Source organism: Oreochromis aureus, linkage group 22 (assembly GCF_013358895.1).
Source record: "Oreochromis aureus strain Israel breed Guangdong linkage group 22, ZZ_aureus, whole genome shotgun sequence".
Lineage (NCBI taxonomy): Eukaryota > Metazoa > Chordata > Actinopteri > Cichliformes > Cichlidae > Oreochromis > Oreochromis aureus.
Genome location: NC_052962.1, coordinates 28,477,743 through 28,499,721, shown reverse-complemented (window position 1 = coordinate 28,499,721; position 21,979 = coordinate 28,477,743). Strand labels below are relative to the sequence as shown.

The 21,979-nt window shown below is 39.7% G+C and overlaps 1 protein-coding gene across 2 annotated transcripts in view; it reads left to right on the top strand.

Moving 5' to 3' along the window:
* Positions 1–21,979, top strand: part of pleca (plectin a) — a 105,287-nt gene that overhangs the window by 8,055 nt on the left and 75,253 nt on the right. The window contains exon 1 of one of the 2 annotated variants that reach the window (XM_039606042.1): positions 7,543–7,818. The exons of the other annotated variant lie outside the window; for it this stretch is intronic. Within the exon in view, the coding sequence (XP_039461976.1) occupies positions 7,728–7,818 (91 nt within the window). The 5' untranslated portion in view covers positions 7,543–7,727. Of the gene's footprint in view, positions 1–7,542; positions 7,819–21,979 lie in introns of those variants that run through there. 2 annotated transcript variants of the gene reach the window in all.

Below are 21,979 nucleotides of genomic sequence, written 5' to 3'. Positions count from 1 at the left end.
GTTGGTTCCAATGTGGGAAATAATGTTTTTTCCCTTCGTGTTAAAGTAACTCGTCAGGTTTTTGTGGGCATTTTGTGAATTTTTTCCTGAATTCCTTTTTGAACTGTGATGTTTAGGATCTTAAATAAGTATCTTTTAAATGTATATTTAAACATTATTTAAACATTTTCCCTATTAATTATACTAATACATGGATAATACCATTATGTACTAACACAAGATGAATGGTTCTTGAACTTTTTCAGGCTTGAAAATGTAATTCTGTTGCACTGACTCCCCTTTAACTCGAGGGTCTACTTTAAGATTCTGGTTGTGACTTTTAGAGGACCGCATGGATACAACCTGACTTACATCAGTGGGTCCCTAAGGTCACATGACCAGGGCCTGCTGGCTGTGTATCAACACCTAAAAACCTTCCCTTTAAACTTGCCTTAGGGTAAATTTTTGTCTGTCACGTTGGTGTGAAGCACTTTGTTTTTTTATTTTGAAAGGTGCTATATTAATACTTTTTAGTTACCTTAGAAAAACTTAGACTCTTTAATGTGCCTTTGCTGTAGTGTTACTTTGAACACAGCTGTGAGAACCAACAAAAACATGGGTGTTTTTTTTTCTTGGTCTGTCTGTGACAAACTCAAAATCCTGTTAACTTAATACTGATGTTAAGGTACAAGTAAAGAAAAGTCTGTTGCACAGACATCCGATATTCAGTTAGCCCTGAAAAGTGTATCACATAAGCCCTGAAATGTCACACAATAGTTCCTTCTTGATTTTCATGAAACACTGAGTTTAGAGTCTGCTATGCAGGAGATAAATTATTTAGCAGTTCTTTCAGTGTGGTATTTTTTCCAGTGTCTGTCAGGATATTGACCTGCAGATCCTTTTCTGTCTTCACTTTCAGCAGCGTTACTGTTTTTAAAGATATTTCTGGGACCCTGACCAAGGTTTCCTCTTTCATACATCTGTCTTTTCAAAATAAGAAATGCCAGAGTGTTTCCAGTGTATCCAGCTACAGGTATACAATGCTGATGTCAGATATCAGACTCATGATAATAAACTAGAATGGTGGTGTGTGCAGTGTACTATGGTGGTCACTAGAGGACAGTATCCAAAGATAAAATGCAGTGCATCATGCCTGCATCTTTCTCATCCTCCTTAGATTGTATTGCTGCTCTCAAATCTGACATTTGACTACTTCCTGGTCATTCTTTTCAGCATGTACCTACAGAAGAACGTGTGTGCTCAGTAGTAATTTATTAAATTGACAGTTGAAGTAATACTAAGCCTACTAAGCCTTGGCAAACAAGGAAATAACAAGGGATAAATGACTAAACAAGTAAAGCAATGCTGTGTGTGTTAATATTTATTAGATTTATTCATAACTAAAGAGACCAACTTTGAGTTTTATTGACTTGTGATCTTTTTTCACTTTATTTGATTGATGCAAGCCTTACTTACTTTGCTTAACTTTCTCCACTTTCAGAGTTTGGGACTCTTATTGTGCTCTACCTTTACTGTCAGTTCTTTTTTTCCCACTGGTTCCTTTCCATCTATCTCCCCATTAGCAGTGCCCCTGCTTAATCCTTTTAGAGGGTCACTTGAGGGCTGGAGCTGATCCCAGCTCACATTATTTACTGTGTTTGGGTGCTTACTAAAATCTGCCTTGTCATAAGGGCAGCATAAGCTGAAAGGTAATTTTGTCATGGATTTTGCGGCTGTGGAGCCCAAATAGAGGCTAAAGAGGCTCACTGTTTGTCACAGTGACATTTTAATAGTAATGTGTTACCAGGGAGCTCATTATCCCAGCGGCCACTACATTTTCAACCTCTAATTAACATTCATGCTACCAACCGGTAAGCAAGTAACCAGGCAAAGTCGCACCAACACAAATCAGTAAATACACACAAAAACAGTCAATGAATAGTGAGGGGTGGCGTTGTATCACTCCTTAGATGTGTTTTCTTTTATTTTTGCAGAGAACATAAATTAGTGCCACCACTGGGGCAGGGAGGCTTTAGTTTGGCGATGTGTGGGAGGCCTGGCTTGCACTACAGTCCTGACACTCGAGCCAGAGAAGCAGACAGAGAGACAAAAGTGAAAAAAAATATTCTCTGAGAGACACCATCCGGTGGCCAGTGATGAGAAAACAGTGGGATGTTTTTTTTATACACTCATGGGGATTGAGTGCACAATTGAAAAATCCCACAAGCCGTCAGTATTAAAACACCACATCGTTCTGCTGAATGGAGGAAATAGAGGAGGCAAGCAAACTGTACGTCCTCAGCTTGTTTTTAGAGATATCTTCAGGCTATGCTGTGATGGATGTTGTGGTTGGAGTTGAACTCGGAGGCTGTTTGTCAGATCGTCTTTGCTCTTCAGTGACAGTGACTTCTTTGACTTTCTGCTGATGTGTTTTGAGTTTCTCCACCTTTACCTTTACTAGATCTGAACCGTAATTGTTTAATTATTTTTAAACAAGTCTTTAAATTTCATGTCAGCACTATAATAAAGCTTTCTGATCACATCGCCTGCTCTGTTGGATCTGAAGTGTTAACTGTCTGACTAAACACAGATGTTGGACTGCAAACAGTCGCTGCTCTGTTGATATATTTTTTTTAAAGAAAACCTCAGTTCATAATGATGTTGCTGCTGGAACTCATTAGAGTTCCTGTTACTCACTTTCAGTTCATAACTCACAGGTCGAGACGCACCGCTGGTGGTTGGTGCCACGCGGTAACTGATGATTCCAGTGACTCGGAGTGCTGAAATATTTTTCCACATTCCTAATGTCAAGGATTTATCAAGAAGGATTTTGCAATTTGCTGTCTCTTGTTGATGAAACTCTGCAAATTTTTCCGATAGCTGAGTAAACACAAACGCCCAGCTGTATGTGCTCAGGCTGCCAGGATATCTGCCTTATTATCTTACATCTAAACAGTGACAGTGGCACCACCTCTTTTACTGTGTTTATATAGTATTTTCTTTCTTTTCTTTCGTTTTTGACATGGTAAATTTTCTATTGTACTAACATTTTACTGTGAAATTACAAATATTTAGCACAGAGAGCTGTAACTTCACAGCAGTTATTTACAGAACTTTATCCTAATATTATGGCAACTTTTTCCTAAATATACTGATGGACATTTGTGTGGCATAGATTCAACAAAATGCTGGAAGTAATACTCAGATTTTGGTACATATTGCAACGATACCATCAAACTGTTGCTGCAGATTTGTTGGCTGCCTGTCCAAGTTTCACGTTCCCTCACATCACAAAGATGCTCTATTGGATTGCAATCTGGTGACTTTGAGGCCATTTAAGTGCAGTGGAGGCTGTTACAATGACCTCATTGTCATATTCAAGAAGCCAGTTTGAGATGATTTGACTTCTGTGACATGGCGCGTTATCCTGCTGGATGTAGCTCTCAGTGTACCCATGCAGTCAGACTGGCTGTGGCTTTTAAATGATGCTCAGTTGATACTAAGTGTGTTCGTATCAACCTGCAGTGTTTAGTCTGTTTAAATCAAACTCGGGTTTGTTTTCCAACTTGAGGTGATTCATTTGTGCATGTGTGAACGCAGTAATCAGGTGTGGAACAAAACAAACGTACCAAGACCCTTTGGAGACTATGGTCTCTGTATGGTTCCAAACAAACTCTGGAGTGGTTCATTTATGGTGTCAATGTGATCTGACCCCGAGCCACACCAGCTACTATGTGTATGTTAATTTCAGATAAAAAAACATCCCATAGCCATGTATACTTTGTATTCTCAATACAGAAAGGTACTATAGATGCACAGAGGTCTGTAGGGACTGGCAACAAGCAGTGAAATGGACAGAAATTCTCTGTTTTCTGTTTTGTTTGAAGTCCAGAACAAAGCACCTTCTTCCTGTATTTACTTTTGCTGCTTCTGCCCCAGACACATCTCTCCAATGAGCAGACTTAATATTCTCATGAGGTTTGTAGTAGCACATTTTGGTTCACATGGCGTTCACCTTTTCTCTGTGTGAAAACAAACCAAACCACAGGAAAAAGCTGCAAGTTTACAAACTCATCAACTGATTCGGACCAGAGTGAACCAACTATAGGCTTAAAAACACCCTAAGAGGCCCACAGTGTGAAAAGAAAATATCCCCCACTCCATTACAACACTACTACCAGTCTAAACTACTGGTTTAATGGCAGGATAGATCCATTCTTTCATGCTGTTTATATGAAATTTATTTTTAAAAAATCACTTAATGCACCTTTCTTTCCCTTTAATGACTCTTGGTTGTCTTAAACCACGTCTACATGAGTAAATGCAGTGAGTTGCTACCATAAAATTGGCTGATTAGATATTTACATGAACAACCAGTTCAACAGGTGTACCTAACAAAGTGGCTAGTGTGTGTATTTCACAATAGACCTAAAGTTATTTGCAGCCAGGATATTATATTGTGCATATATTTAATTCGATCTGCTCTGTTTTCTAATTATGGGTATATTTAATTTAAATATGGCAGTGACAAAGGAAACATAAACATCAGTGTGTTTTTAACTATCAGCAGACATATGTGTGACCAACTTGCTGCATGTTACTGAGGATAATTTGATAACTTTAAACATCTCAAAATAAGAAACACCACTGAAATTCTTCCCTTTTCAACACTGGGCTGTTTTCACTGGGGAAATGCAGCTTTTTAGAAAGAAACACTCTGACGGATCCAAAGTAAATTTCCTCTGAACTTTTCCAGTTTTTGTTTCAGAGACAAGTTCTCAGTGCTTCTTCCAAGCACCACTTCCTTGTAGGAAGGTCCAACTGCTGTCAGGGTTTTTCTTGGCATCATTTCTTACTATTGTCACTGCTTCATCCATGAGAGTCTGTAACTAATTTGAATAAAACAGTAGGTCTCTTTACTATTGTCTTGATGCTGCAATAAACTTTACGGCCTAAGAAGAGGGATACTTGCTAGTCCTGTGTTTTGCCCTCAATTGTACTTGTTAATTCATATGAATGTTACTTTAAATATCTGAGCTTTACTTTTACTTCTTTATAACTGAATGAATGAAGGGAATTTAAGATTGATGAAAAATGATACCATGCCTTAAGTAGGACTCTAAGCATTTTACATTAGTTGCACAGGTGTACCTATCATTTTCATAGGTTTGTGAACACTTCATGTATACATCATGTATAAGCATACATTCACGTGAAGAAGAGTTTTCACAGGAAAAAACAGTCACGAATTCAGTAACTTGGAGAATCGCCCTTAGCATTAATAACTTGAAGTAATCATTTTATGTGTGACTTTCTCAGTCTCTTCCATCATTGTGGAGGAATCTCTGGCCATCTCCTTTTGATAGAGGTGCTTCAGTTCATTTGCTGCTGGGGTCATTGTTCAGCTCCGTGACCCAATTTAAGCCAAACTTTAACTGTCAGACAGCCTCACATTTGACTCTTGAGTACTTTGCTATACAGAGGAGTTCATGGTTGACTTAATGGCTGCATGTTGTACAAGTCCTGTGGCTCCAGAACAAATCTACATCATCACCACCGTGCTGACAATTGGTGTGAGGTTTTGTGTTGAGATGCTGTGTTTGGTTTTCATTAAACCAGCTATCTATTCTCTTAGACACTTGTCTGATTTACGATTATGGCGTGGGGCTGGAGTTTCTCTCCCTCTCGCCCTATTGCACCAGAGGGAGTTTATCTTACCTGTAACAGGGCGAGAGGTGGGTTCTTTTAGGCAGGTTGCCCATCTATCACAGGGCTCACAAAAACAACTAACGAACAACTTTAAAAAGTGACCTGTAAATCAGACGGCCATTGGACACCAACAGTGAGCAGACAGTCACCATGTGGATGTGAGGAAAAATTATGCTTTTTACATAGACCAGATAAATTTTAACGCAGCGGTGTGACTAAAAAAACACTTCCCATTTCACTTTTTTTTGTTTTTCGTTTGTTTTTCAACCCTAACACCCCTAAATTCAAACTTTATATAAATATTGAGGTAAAAGCAGCACTGTCGATTTTGAAAGTTGGTATAAACTAATGTTAAGTCCATAAACAAGAATCCATATAAGATATACCTTATTTTCTGCACTATAAGGCACACTTAAAATCCTTTAATTTTCTCAAAAATCAGGAGTGCACCTTATAATCCGGTGCACCTTATGTATGAATTCTGGTTGTGCTTATTGACCTCGAACCGATTTTATGTGGTACACGGCGCTCAAAAATCTGTCAAAAACGTTTTAGTACGACTTTGGTAAGATACGAAGCCGCATCACTTGATGGATTGTCAGAGCATTACGGCTACTGTAGTCAGGAGCCTCGCGGAGTAATCTGGGTCCAAAACTCCGTCCGCTTCAGGTCCCAAAGTCAAACGAACACTGAGGCATCACTGAAAGTTAAAAACTGTCTAAATTAATTTATCTTTAATAAAATGATCAGTGTTGCTGCTTTACCAGGTGTAACAATTAAGTTTAACATCCAGGCGTCCATGAAAACAGAATTTTAGTTTAACAGAGTTAGACGTTAGCAGGAAGTTAGCTCGCTAACTCTTTTCCACTCCATAAAAGTTAACATGAGGGTTTGCAATGGTTAGGGACAAATGCAATTGCATGGCAGGATGCTGTAAACGGACCAAACTTCAGTCAGGAGAACAACTGAGATAATCCATCCACAATACGAGGTTAGTCATTAATATACTGCAACAACACGGGAATAGAGCAGCTGCGAGAGAATTCAACAGACTGTTTTGTTTCCCTTAATGCGCCTCATAATCCGGTACGCCTTATGTATGAAAACAGACCTGTTCATCGACAGTGGGCTTTATAATCCAGTGCGCCTTATGGTCTGAAAAATACTGTATGTTAATATAGGATAAAAGTGATTTAGGGTTAGTAGAATAGTGTTTTCCATGTTCATCAAATAAGGTGGACGTGTGTTTTTAATCATGTGTGTTTATGAAATAAAATCGAATACAGTGATGTTTGTGCCAGTATTTTGTGTCATTTCACTTTTCTTGTTCTTCAGTAGGAGTCGTTTATACTGTACCTGAAGATTATTAGAAAGTCTGTATTTAAAGTTATAGCTGTTGTTTGCTTTCAGCTACCCAGCTCTGATCCAGTGTTCTGTGCTGAAGAGGTGTGGTCCCCTAACACTTATGCCGTCATTCAGTTTTGGGAATATGACGTGACTTTGAGAAGAACCGTGTAAGTGTGATGGGAGTTCTTTTTAAAGCTGTAAATATTACAGAAGCCACTTGCTGCGCCTTGCCCCAGTTTCTCCAACAGCAGGAACTCAAATAACCCCACGCAGCTCCGTCACTTGTTTTTTCATCGAGGTAGCTGTGTCTATAAGGGGTGGAGTTGGCATGCACGGTGTGTCTGTGTGTGTGTAGCTGTGTCTCAGCTGGTACCTATCTTTGTGGCTTGTGTTTGCCTCTGTGCCTTTAAGAGGAGGGTCTGATATAAGTGTGTGTGGGTATTTCTCAAGCTGAGGAGAGGAGTGGTGGTGGTCTGGAATGATATGTACAGTTCAGAGAGGGAATACTGTGGCTGAGTGTGGGTGAGGAAGAAGGTGGGGACAGAAATATAGGTGGACAGATAGCCAGGAGGGCTTTTATCAGCACTGAGGACACACAGATTCAAAGAGGGGTTCACACTGCCAGGGGAAAGTTAAAAGGAAAGTTTGAAGAGAGAAAGGTGCCCTAACCCTGACAAAGTATCAGCCAAGCCATGTCCATGCCCATGTTTGACCCAGGTCAGCGACTGCCAGAGGAGCAAGACTATGTTCAAGCCTATGAAAACGTCAGGGAGAAATATAAAGGTAACAACACCTCCTGTTTTCTTTTTGTAGTTTCAACTCAAATGATAACATGTTGAAAGCATGTTTGAATGGGAGGTGGGTGTGTAGAGTGAGTGCATGCCTCAGTGAGTATACTTGTTAAGCCTTGGCCAGCGTATTACTTTTAATTGATTCCATATTGATTTTCATTGATGTTTCACGGGGGTCTTTCTGTGAGCCGTGTTTCTATGATAGCAATGGCATGGGCATGTGGATTGGTACTTTTGTCAGCTCTGCCAGTGATGTCTTTGTTGTTGTAGTTAACCCCCTGTATTGCAGACAGATCAACACTGAGAACATGGTTAAGTGGTGCACTTCTACAGGTGCAGTAACAGAACAGCTGCATCGATAAAACAAAGAGGAGTCCTGTTCTGCATGCTTTGTGTCCTTCTCAGACTTGGCTGCTGTCTTTGCATACAGGGGAATCGGTGGGCAGCGTGGGCACAGAGAGGTGAGACATTTGGCCTTTGGTTGAATGGCACAGGTCCAACAATGCAACGAGAATGATAAGAGCTGCCAGCCAACATGGTGGCGTATGAGAACAACATGTTTCCAGTTATGCAGCATGTGGGTAAAAGCCTACTTGAGAGTGTTTTTATTTTTGTTTCAGAAAGAATAATAATAATAATAATAAACTTTATTTATAAAGCACACTAAAAAACCCAAGGATATACCAAGGTGCTTAACAAAAATAAAATAGGAAAAGGGAGATGGGAGGGAAAGGAGAAAGGACCTGGCACGTATCAATTATAAAACCTTGACAATCATAAGATATAAAAGTAGTTCACAAGCATAACGGATAAAAATGTACCAACGCACACCAAGTGTTAACTAGGTGGAAAGGCAAGATTAAACAAATAAGTCTTCAGCCGTGATTTAAACAGTGGCATAGAGTCAGACGCCCGGATAGACACAGGAAGGTTGTTCCATAAGACCGGGGCAGCTACAGCAAACGCGCGGTCACCGCGAGACTTCAGCCGAGAACGAGGTTGCTCCAGAAGAATTTGGGTAGCAGATCTAAGTGCTCTGACAGGAGTGTGTAACCTGAGAAGCTCATTGAGGTAGCTCGGCACCAAATTATTAATGGTTTTGTAGGTGAAAAGTAATATTTTAAATTGAATACGGTATTTAATTGGAAGCCAGTGCAAGCCAGCAAGAACAGGAGTGATGGAAGAAAACTTCCTGCTACCTGTCAAAAGGCGTGCCGCTGCATTCTGGACAGTCTGCAATCTAACGAGAAGGGTGGAGGAAAGGCCAATGTAAAGAGAGTTGCAGTAGTCCAACCTGGAAGTCACGAATGCGTGAATGAGTTTTTCCAGGTCATTGTGCGGAATGTAGCGCTTAGCCTTAGAAATGAGGCGCAGCTGATTAAAACTAGACCTCACAACAGCAGACACTTGCTTGTCAAATTTAAGCGAGCTATCCAGTAGTATGCCCAAATTACTGGCATAATCAGAAGGAGAGCTAGCAAAAGGCATCAGAGCAGCACACAGTTGGTCGCGGGGGATTTTACTATCGAACACCACGATCTCCGTTTTCTTTTCGTTCAGGACAAGAGAATTACTCTTGAACCAATCTTTAACCTCACACATGCATTCACGAAAATAGTGAAAAGACATAGCAAGATCATCAGTAATCTCAAAATAAATCTGTATATCATCAGCATAGCAATGAAAGGCAATATTATACTTCTCAAAAATTGCTCCAAGAGGGAGCAGATATAGCGAAAAGAGAATAGGGCCTAATACAGATCCTTGAGGCACACCACAGCGTACAGGTACCGAGGAAGATGAGAAGTTGCCCAAATTAACCGAAAAAGACCTGTCAGCGAGATAAGATTTAAACCAGTTGAGGGCAGTGCCTCTTATACCCACGGTGTGCTCAAGTCTTAGTAGAAGAATGTTATGATCAACCATATCAAAAGCAGAGGAAAGGTCCAATAAAACCAGGACCACAGAGCATCCAGAGTCGGTGCTTACAAGTAGGTCATTGAGAACTCTAAGCAAGGCCGTTGCAGTGAATTGCAGAGTTGATAGAAACAGGAAGTCAAGACGAGTTGAAGATGCACCTGCACCTCATTTGTTTACTTCGTTCATGATTCTGAATTTGACCATTGCAAAACCTGGAAGACAATCACCTCAGTGCAGTTGAAACCAGCTTTCAGGCCATGTTCTCCCAGTTTGCATACATATGAAACATAGTTGTGAAATGTGACACTGGTGCGCTTGACTGGTTAACCTTAAAAATTATGTCAAAAGAAAGTTGTTTAAATTTAGCGCAGTTTCATCTAACAGCATTAAGTGTATCCTTGAGGCCTATAATGACTATAAGGATGCACTAATTGTGGAAGCTCACTGCCTTGGAAAGTTTTAACTGCACAAAATATGTGATGTGACACTGTAGAAAAATATTGGCCGGTGCCACTGGAAAACTTCATCTTATTAGCCAATAAGTGATGGAGACAGTGTGACCGATACAAGCCATGTTTCTAATGACAACATTTTGAAAATATCTGCATCAGTTATCATGTAGCAGAAGTGGAATCAGATCATTATATAAATGTGACATCTCATATTTATATATATTTATTCCTGTGCTTATGCATGAATCTGAGATTGGGTCTACATGTCGTTTTCAATGTGTGTCAAGCTGATGGTTTGCAAATGCATTGATTTTAGCTCCAAGTATGATGGATAACCCTGGATTAATTAATCCAGGGTTATCTCGTCTTGTTTTCTTATTGTATGGATATGATTTATGGATTAATTCAGATGTATGTAGATCATCACAAAGATATTATGATGTCCAGTTTTTGATCAGCTGTCTCTCACCTGCATGTGTCACCCACAAAGGCAGGTGATTTACATTGACATCTGCAGGTAATCTAGCTCAGGACACAGGCTGGCAGGAGCAGCTGTGCTGTCATTTTACACTTGTCAACCATGTCACACATCAGTGAGGAAACATCTCTTTTTCTAGAGCCTCAAATGAGTTTGTATGAGTCCCACACTGTGTACAACTCCACTGTTATAAAAGGATAATTGTTGAGAGGCACAATGGATAATTAGCAGAATGAATGATTAACATGTGTTGGAGATAAAAACAGAACCCATAAGTGTGGGCCTGAAATCCCAGTTACAGCAAACTGTCACTGCTAGTCTTCTCTGGGCCTTGGTATGCTGGGAACCAAGCAGTTCCATCCAGTCGCATCAGTCTAGTAATTTTCTTCCCATGTGGTTGCCTACTGTGCATGTCACTGTGGGCAGTGTTCCTGCTGTGCCTCTCTGGCACCAGTCTGGTGCTCCACGCCCCTTTCATAACCTCCAGTCTCTCTGCCAAGATCAGACTTCCTGTTACTCTTTCTTATTGTTGGTTTTTAACCGGATGCTGTTTGTTTTAGATAATTGTACACTTGGAATAAATAGAACACATCTCCTTAAAGAAGAGGAGATGGGAGATAACAAATGTTTTTATCAGCCCTTACCTGTGGTTTCAGATGATCTGAGCTTTGAGCGAAAAGTAGGGTGTCGGGGTTTGTCATGAGATGTCAGCCCCTTCTGTAAAGCTGTGTGTTGAGCTGGTGCATGTGTGTGCAGCTCTGTGTGTGAGCTGAATAATTCAAATATGGCCTAGATAAAGCAGTGTTCCTGTCACTTTAAAAGAAGCAGAAGAAAAGTTGAGTGTTGGAAGAAAAACTTTGATATGAAGCTGGATTAGAGAATTTAAGCTGGTCATGAATCACCTTAAGATGAAGCTACGCAATTAGTCCTATAAGCAGGTGGAATTATTGATACAACCATGAATTTATACTTGACTGGGATTGGTACACTACTCTATTTTTAGTCTGTGTTGACACCAGTTCAAAATTCACAACACAGGTGGGAGAGATCCGATCCTGATAGTGTCCATCATGCACAGATTGCATGTAGCAGTGGGAGAATGGACTGTTACTCTTGGCAGCATTCGTGCGCATGGTATCACATGATTAGGGATGATTATTACTCTGGCGTGAGCTGGCTTATACATTTGTATAAGTTATTGCAACAGGTGAAATGCAGCTTCCTATGGGAGTGATGAAGCCTGCCTGGGTGAAGCTGTGTGTCAGAATAGCAACAGATCAGATCTATTAGTGTAAAACATGCAGCCCTGCTTTAAATACGCGCTGCAAATGTATCCCTGGAGTTTACTCTGTCAGTCTTGGCATTATTCTGGTTGAAAGACAAGCTAAATAACTTCTGGCATTTAACTCAATGAGGAGTTTGTTATTAAGGTCGCGGTAACTTATTCCAGTCACATTTTACGTGCGTTGGACAAAACTCCTGAGATTATTCCATTATAGATGGTTGGCTGCAGTGTTGGAATTTCTTGGATAATCTAAAATGCTGACGTTGTAACATTGAAGGTTGGAGAAGCCTAATGAGTCCCTCAGATACAGCACAATTACCTGCACTTACTAATGACTCCAGTGACCCTGACCTTGTTGGGTTATCTTCACCTCAAATACTCATTCTTACGAGGTTGGCTGATAGTTTTGTAGCCACATGTCAGAAAAAAGGAATCGCTCTAACTTTTGCTTAATATTCATCTTTTCAACCAAGTCGCAGAAGGAACAATGTTTCTAAAACACCATTCTAGTAAAGCTTAAAGAGTTTAAGCTTCCAAGTGACCATTAAATAACTGAGCAATATAATCAGCTACTTCTCATCCTAAGGATGAACTCTAACTTCACCATAATGGACTGTAGCCAGTGTTAGTAGTCTAAGTTATGCTCTGCTGCCTTGCTCCAGGATCAGTTCATCTATGTTCTGCAGGTTCTGGTTAGAATAGATCTCAGGAGTGAGAGCTATATTAGCTATAGTCCAAGGTGATGGAGTTATAATAAGTCTGACCACGGGGCACAATCCTCTCTGGGGGAAGTAGCTAAATAATGTCAGTAAGTATATAATAACATGAGACAGGAAAGCGAGTTAGCAACGACTACATTTTCAGAATTTTCAAGAGCGTTTTCCATTATTATACTAATAGTGGTGGAATTCTCTCAGATGAAATGTAGTCAGCAAATATAATTGTCAGGTGGTATTATGTGTGGGAAACACTGAATATATGTTAACAAGAAAACTGGAATAATACTTAGTAAAAATACTTTGTTTTGCTCCTTTTAGCTTACAGGTGAACTGTGACAGGTGTCACATGGCCATAGCTGTTTGTGCTGATGTGATCTTTGTGTTTGTTCTGTAAAGTGTTGGTCTGGGATTTAATCCTGCCTGCGAGGTGGATTTTGTCCCACTCCCCATTCTTAAACACACTTAAAAGAGTCAACATTGCGAGCTTCTGTGTGTAAATACTAACAGAGTTTACTTATAAAAGGGCTGCGATAAATTTGTCTTGTGAATCACTGTCGAGCTTGAGCACCCGCAGAGGAAGCCTCCGCTCAGTTCCAGTACTTGCCTCAGATAAGGTTTCATGCAACTTGACCTCACGTTCAAAAATAGTAATAGTGCTTAAGTTATGGACGCGTGATCACACATACACACAGATGTGTCCAGGTTGTAAAATAGGAAAAATATTCCTCTTCTGTCATTTAATATGTGCCAAGTCGACAACACCTCTTTTGTTTTTCCTGAATAATCCATTAACGTCTATAAAGTTCTACAAAAAAACCCCATACTTTATTTATAATTATTTATATATATTTCAAATTATCATTACAATTTTTACATTTGTTTTGATTTTCATGTCCATGCATGTCCAGCTAATTTATTGATGTGAGCCTCCAAAGTGTAAAAACTCCTAATCCTGATCTGTTGAGCACTTTTGAACATCTGCAGACATTCTAACTGGTCTCTAACTGGTAATTACGTGTAATTACAACACATTCCTAATTAACAATCCACAGTTCAAGGCCAAACAGACAAATGAATCAGGCTGTAGCTGTTGGATGAATGACGTCTTTTCAAAAAGTTCAAAACCAATGTCCAATTTAAATGTGGTGGGTCTCATGTTCAAGACCATCTCCTTGTGCATGTTTGGATAGTTTCAAGTGCTGTTTTTAGATCACTTAATGGAAGTCTAGTTGTGCCTTCTAGCACTTTCATGCACGGATAGTTACTCTGCTCTGCAGCATAGCAGAAGTTGAAGTCATGGAATTGAATTTGGATTCTGCATGCATGATCAGAAGCCTTCTTCTTTGAGTTTCTGCCTGTCAAGACTATCGACACCATCAGCTGAAAGCCTGAAAATAATCACGGAGAAAACTGTCAAGTCATCAGATAACACTCCTCTTAAAAACACACAAATTTATAAATCTTTTCTGCAGGCATGAAAAGTTACAGGAGAAATAAAGGGGCACATGTATCGCCTGAGAGCTGCTGTCCTCTGACAGAGGACATACTCATACATTATTCCCACATATGTTCACACCTACACTCCATCCCACTGTGCTAACAGCATGGCTCAGTATCTGGTAGATTAGTGAGGACTCAGAAGCTGCAGTAGGCTATTCTCACCTGTCTGTCTGCTAATTCACTTGAGTTTATAAGGTGACCTTTTAGTCCGTATGTTCTGCTTAAACATGGTAAATGGACTGATTCTTGTATAGCACTTTTATAGCTTTGCAGAGGACTCAAATCTCACCTTTAACCTCTGTCACCTCTATTCACCTTTAAACATATTCTGTGCAGACTGCTGCACATTAAGCATGTAAATCAGCAACAACAACAAAATCCCACACATACAAAGTGAAAATCATCTTGTTACCATGCAATCTTCTCATGGAAAACCTTCTTTCCTGGCACTGATACGAATGTGGGTTTGATATGTATTATCTTTTTAAACGTGGCTGCAGGCCAAGACCGACACACATCACCACTCTGCAAAAACTGCTCAGTACCGCCTCAAGCCCAATGACAAAACCCACCAGGGGCTGATCTTGTCTCCAGACTCTCAGACCATTCGAGAGTCTGGAGGAATTCCTCACTCAGGAGTTACAATTCTTTGCGATTATAAGTATCTTTAGGTAAAAGGACCCAAACCTAAGTTGTCAAAATACTAATTTTAAGAATTATATTCAGTGAATCATTTCAGTTACAGAATGTATTTTGTGTGTGGTCGATCTTCAACTAGTGTACTTTTGCAGATTTAGGCTTGTGCCTGATCTAAAGCGGTAGATCAGGCACAAGCTGTGTAATTATCTGAGTTATTATATGTAAAATTATCTGAAATCTAACCTTAGCCACACCAAGTTCTTCTTTCTGATGTTCATAAGGCCGTTCAACTTGTTAAACATATTCTAAAGCCAACAACAACCTCAGAAACGTCTTATTTCTGGATTAGGTACAGCGCTTTGAAATCTTAGAGGATATCACCCAGTCTGCTGTGATTTCCAGAAACCTTTCAGTTCCTGCAGTAAGACTAGTCATCTGGCTGATTCTGTGTTGGTCATGCCGCTTTATCCAATAGATGCCCTCACATTCTTTCACGTAGTCCAAATCCTTTCTGATGATAAATGGCATATAGATGTAATTGGTTTGTGTCTCTGGTTTCTTTTGTGGAACTGCTTTAAGTCTGCGGGGGAATGGAAATCCTGACTGTGAACCGCCATGAAGTGAACTCAGCCTGGCAAAGTTTGCTGGTGAGAGCCGCTGTAATTGAGATGGGATTTGTATTGGAGCAGAGGATTAGTGCCCTCCCAAATCCATGGAGTCAATAACAGCTGACGTTAGTTATGTAACCACACTGCAAAATGTTCAATGTATGAAATTTCTTTTAGTCTTAAACTAGATCAGAAATATTATATTTTTATTGTCACAGCCGCAGTGTTAAGTGGGCAACAAATAAACAACCAAAAAAACGTTGCTCTGAAAATAGTCAGCTATAAGACTTGGACTGAAAATTATTGAAAAAGCAGCCAGTGTCCAGAGAAAAACTTTGAAAGACCTTCAAAAAGCCTGAAGAACTATTACTTAAGCAAGACTTTTGCACAGTACAGAGGGTCAGGAGGTTAGGAAATTAGTTTTAAAGCATTGCAGTTTGGATTATTGTTGTCACCCTACCAGGTGGACAGACAAGCAGCATGGACACCCTAGTTTGTGAATGCAATACCTCGAGAATGAGGTGAATTTGTTGGTGCGTCTATTAAACATCTGTGGATGCAATAATGCAAAAAGGAAGTCACCAGGATTTAAATTTATACCATACGTTCATCTGCTAGGAGGCTGAGGGGTAGCACTGGCAGTCACCAGTATTTTTGTAATACTGTGTATTCAGTTAGATTACACCAGATGTCTGTGGAGCTCTCAGCCACATGTAATTGTCTTGATATTTTATTTATTTATTTATTTATTGCACAAAAAAGAATAAATCTTTATGCATAGACTTATATTTTGGCAATTTCTGTTTTTAAAAAAGTTTAAAAATAACTGAATATATTTGGACCATTGGGCGGAGTGATGAGTAGCAAGCGTGGTTACCAGGTGTGTATAGGTTTTATGGATGCATGGCACAAATACAGGTACCTGTTAACATACTTGAGTCTGACACACCAAAACTAGAGTACAGGGATCTTGAACAGTTTTGTTTTGTTTTTTCCAATTTTTCTTTACACACCAAACCAGATTTGTTAGAGAATTCTATTAAAAATGATCCAAACACTAAACATCACAAAATATTTTTGTGGCACTGGTTTAGCTTTCTGCTAAAATCAACTGGTTTTCCAGCTTTCTATGGAGTTGTTATGCAGTTAGTTTTGTTTTGTTTTTGTTTTCAATTTTATTTTTAATTTTTATGTTTTGTTTATTAGTCTTTAAACATGGGGACTGACTTGCTTTTGGAGTACCAAGTGGTCAATAGAGGAACTGCAGTTTTGGGCACCTCTACATTGTCTAAACTTTTCACTTACAGACGTTGCTGCAGCTGATTGGATGTTTGATCAAATTAACATATTAGTTGATAAAACTCAAACAACACAGCTGAGGGCTGGACAGCTATTATTCACTTCTCTTGCCACTCTAACCGCACAGCTGCTTTAACTGTTTACTGTCAGTTTTAAGGCCAAAAGACAGAGAGAGAGAGGAAAAGAATCGATCAATAATCCTCAACCTCAGGTCACTGAATAGGATGATGTCACTGTTTACTTCCCCACAGTGCTCTAAAGCACAGGTTTCGTACAGTGTGTCCGGTGGGTTATTGAGTGATAGCAGTGACACACAGAAAGATGTCTTTCTAATCTGTCTGAGAGGATGATGTCACTGGAGGAAAAATCATTCTGTTCGCAGGGAGATTTCAGTCTCCAGGATACAGTCGTATACAAACTGTCATTTTATCCGTCTTGAGCGCTCTGCACAGTCGAGCTATAAAAGATTGTAAGTGCTTACAAAAATAGATTAAAATATAGTTCCACACCACGTGATATGATTTGTAGTTGCAGCATACTACAGCACAAAGTTCTGTATCCACAAATCCATTTCATTGACTGATTAAAGGAAAAGGTCTGTATTTTGGAATAAAGATCTCTTTGGTTTTTCTGCTGCTTATAGTTAGATGAAAAACAGGATACAGTTCTCATGTCAAGCTGTTTAATATAAAACGCCATTTAGAAGCTCTCAGCATGAAGATAAAATAAGATGTACTTCCAAAACCAAAACTAGAAGTAGAACTAAGGAAGACAAAAGGCACTACTGCATAGGCGAGACAGGGAGAGGCAGAGATGGATAAAATAGAAACACAAGAAGGAACAACAAAAACTCACTGAAATCACAAGAACTAAAACTCGTCAGCACTGAAAGCCAGGATCGTGAGACAGGATGTACTCTTAAGTTTTTCATATAATTAGCTTGTTCAGTATGAGTACGTCTTCATTAATAATATTACAATTACTTCTTTCATCTCCCTGATAAGGACATTGTATTTGTGCAGCACATCCCACCTTACCTGAATACTTCTGCTCATCTCTTAGTCTAACCTTTGAATCAGGAAGCACAGAGATCCCAGCCTGATGTTTGTCCCGGGTCGCTGAACAATGGTGCTAACATCCCGTTTGTGGCATGCTGCAGTAATCCCGACTAATGCCAGGAATGCCAGTAGGGAGCTGACTGGCATTCTCACTGTTTTTCTGCAGGGTTTGAAAATCACTGCTGCTGCTTTTTTCACACATCCCGACCCTTGAAGTCTGCAACTTCTGTCTTCTTTTATTTTTTAATACTAACGAGGCTATGAGCAGTTTGTCTGGAGCGGTGATTCAACAATAACATTTATATTGATTTCTGTCTCACCTCGTCTCATTTTTAGAGGTGAAACAGAATGAGCTCATCTCATAAGTTACTACGCAAGTTATTTATTTTCTAGTGCTTTGCAGCATTGGAAGAATTTAAAACGCAGTGACTGCAAAAAGTAGCGTATTAATTTCCTGGTGAAAGATACTGCAGAAGTTAAAAGCTCGATGAGTGTTTGAGAACATGTTAGTGATCTTGTCACTTATATTCACACACAATGGATACGTTGTTCAGCGTAAATAAACTACTTCTGGGTGTCCTGACTCTGGTGGATCTCTATCAGAGACACCCAAAAGGAAAACAGACATCCTCAATGCGTCTCTTTCAGAGTGCAGATCTGAAAGACAACAAGCCTTAAAACATTTGTCATCATGACACATTCTGTGAATTCCTCTGGTGTTGTGGTCCTCCTGAAAAGTGCTCCTTTTCTCCTCTCTGAAAGGACTTTAGACAAAGCCTCATAGAACACACACACACACACACACACACACACACACACACACACAGATTCCTCTGTGGTTGCTTTCTTTTCCTTTCCTGGGAGCTTCTGTGAGGCTTAAATTGTGTAACCAAAATTCGATATAATGTAATAATTCTATTGCTGTGAAGACCAAAAAGCCCCAAAACGAAATAGTTGCATAAATGACTGGAAGCATAAAATGCAGTTAAATGCATTGAAAATAGCACTTGGCCAATATTTGAAGGTTTGGTGTATGGTTGTGGCGTCAAACCGTCAACATGAGAGTCTCACTTTAGAATGTAAATGTTAACATAGTGAAGTTTTGCATAGATTTTATGCAAATACACACATTAATCTTTTACATAGAGTGTAACTTTAAAGGATTTCTGTATTTACTTTTTAAATCTTAAACTTGCATTCTTTCTTATGACCAGTAGAGGGCGACTCCTCTGATCAAGTCAAAGAAAATAATCGTAAACATTTTTTTGATGACTTTACTTTCGGTCGGGTTTCTTAGATGTGTTCCTTTTAGTACAAGATAAATGCTAAAGCACTACATGCTTTTGCCGTGTCCTCGACTTTCAGTCATTTTCACCCATCGCTGAGTTCATGTTGACAGCAAACTCAACAGGAGTCCACAAACCAGTCGATGTTGATGTTTTTTTTTTAATTCTGTTAATATCGGGAAATTTGTCACCAAGTGGCCATGATATAAACAGGATGACATCCACCAGCTGTTGATGTTAAAACTGGCTCTTTTTATGTGTGAGATAATCAGGGAGTGCCAGTAGTAAAGAGATTATTTTTAGCTGTTGAATTCTCGACTTGTTTGTTTGAGTTCAGATGAACTCCAACAACTGCACAGAGAGTTTAATATCACCAGTGGATCTAGACAGGAACCGATGTGGGGGTATCACCACCTACTCCTCCGCACGCCCCACCCTGAAGCCCAGAGAATGTTGGTGACACTCCAGCTTCTAATGGCTGAACTTCCATAGTGGGAAGAGCCACATCCCACAGAGGGGTGGAGGGGGTGTATCGGGTCTTCCACCTGGGATTAAAAGGGACTGGAAGCTTTGGCTGAGCTTTGGCACCGCTGCTTGGAAACAGAAATATCATTCAAACTGGTGTGGAGCCAGGGGGCTTAATATATCTCACAATGACGTTTAGCTGGGAAATTGAATTTTCTCTGACTCCTCAAATATGCAAGGAAACAATAGTTATAACTGTGTGGGACTGTGCTGTTTTTTAGAGTAAACTTCAGGAATGAAATCCCCCAAAATAGTCACAGTTGAAAAGGAGAAAGTTGACAGTTAATCAAAAAACAAATCACTGAGTTATGTTTCTTTGTTATTGGCTCCAGCGCCTGCTAGGAAATTCCTAAGGTGGTGTGCAAGTTTTGGTTTTGAACACTAACCTTTTTCCACACATCTCAAAGCATTAGTGTGTAGGTGTTCAGAAAATGCTTATTACTGCCAGTGCTCCTCATCAAGGCGAGGTTCCTTTGTGATTAAAAGTTCATGCACATTAATATTTCCGTAGGAGTGAATATCTAGCCTTAACATGGCCAAAACTCTTCACTAAAATCCAGAAATCTAAATAAAATGAATTATTTCTGAGCCTAGATTGTCCACTTTAATACCAGATGTTTTTATTAATGCACCCCGTGAAAGGTACATACACATCATGTAGAGAAATAAACCTGTTCCTTTCATTTTACTTCTTTTGTTAGAGTTTTTATAAAGCTGGTTTTTCAGGTTTCATGTGTATTGCAGAGATGGCAAACTCAATTCCTTGATGGGCCATCGTGAGAAATGAGAATCATGTCCAAGCCAGGCCCATAAAGCCCTTAACCAGTCAACCGCTAAACTTTATTAACCTTTATAATGTTCTCTTTACGGTTCAACAAGAAGGTTACCCTGCAGCCAACTAACAACAAACCATAACACAAGCCTGATTATGACAGATACTGGTACTATGGACCGTTTCGTAAAACCAGACGTATCCAGATGTAAATGCAAAGTCTTACATTTTTTGTTCTTGCACATCTGTCTACAACTCTCACCTAGCTGAAAGTAGAAGCTTGCATTAAAAAACAAACAACAAGAAAATATCTTTGAAGTTCCACAAAACCACTGAAAAAGCAATCTTTAGAAATCGCTGCGGGAAGTCATCATCCTTCAGCCCGAGTGCATTCGCTGGGGACAGTTAACTAATGTCAGCATGATGCCAAGTGAGCTTAAGAGGCACCTGGAAACCAAACATTCCTTCAGGGAAAATCTTTGCCCACTTCGAAAGTTCAGTGGATTAGAAACAAGGATAGCAGGAGCGTCTGCTGGATTGTGTGGAAGTGTCTGATGTGGTAGTGGAACTTACTGCAAATCCCCCAAAATGTAGGTATGATGCATTAAAGTAAAAAAAATAGATAACACAAAGGCCATTTTTTGCTGACATGAACACGAGCTTGCTTTTTGAGGCTTTGTAATGATGTAGGTTACTCAGTCTCTCACAGCTGTTGAAATCAGCCTTTAGAAACCGATTTGCTTTTTTTTGATTCCTGTAAGGAAATATGCGTGTGGAGGTGCATCTGTTTAGTTTGGCGCTCGCAACACTTTACAGACCAACGCTACGACTGGGTGGGCCTTATTTTTAACATTCAGTGATATATGGGCTGCATGAGCATTTAAACAGGCCCAAATTTGGGGATGGGTGTTTATTTTGACACACGTGGTGTTTGCTGTTTGTCGTAACCACTGGTTTAATTTCCTCCCAGCTTAGTGAAGTCCTTTGCTCTACTCTGTTCTGCAGATCTGAGACAGCTCGCGGTTGTTAAGCCGTGTTTCTTAACATACTTTCACAAAGCACTAAGACGAGGGGGAATGCCGCAGTTTTAGTGACTGAGTCATTAGATTAAACAGGTTTGCTTGTTCTAGAGTCACATGCATGCATCATCTGATTTAATAGTCTAACTTCTGAAAGTTCAGATATATGTGTCTGTTTGAGGAGCAAAGAGCAGTCAGGGTTTGCATCACTGGATTAAAATAATGAGTGGTTTGGACCAACATGAGTGTGAGTGAGTTGGCCTGTTTATTAGTCAAATTACTTGGTTGTTTTTTTCATTCCTCCGTTTATCCATCTGTCAGACTTGATGTCTTGATTTTAAGAAAAACATAAATGCATCTCAGCACATTGGAATATTTGTAGAATTCAAGTAGCCTTTCTTTTATATATTTTTTCTTCAGGCAAATAGAACTGATGTAAAGTTGAAGATTTCAGCATGGGAAGTGATCGAGTTTGACTCGCTCTTTGGGCCGGCCTCAAGTGGCCACTAGAAGAACTGCAGTTTCTAACACTCGTTGCTTGATTTTGGCAGACCAGCTCCAGTCGTTTGTCCTGCCTCACTGACATGGTATGT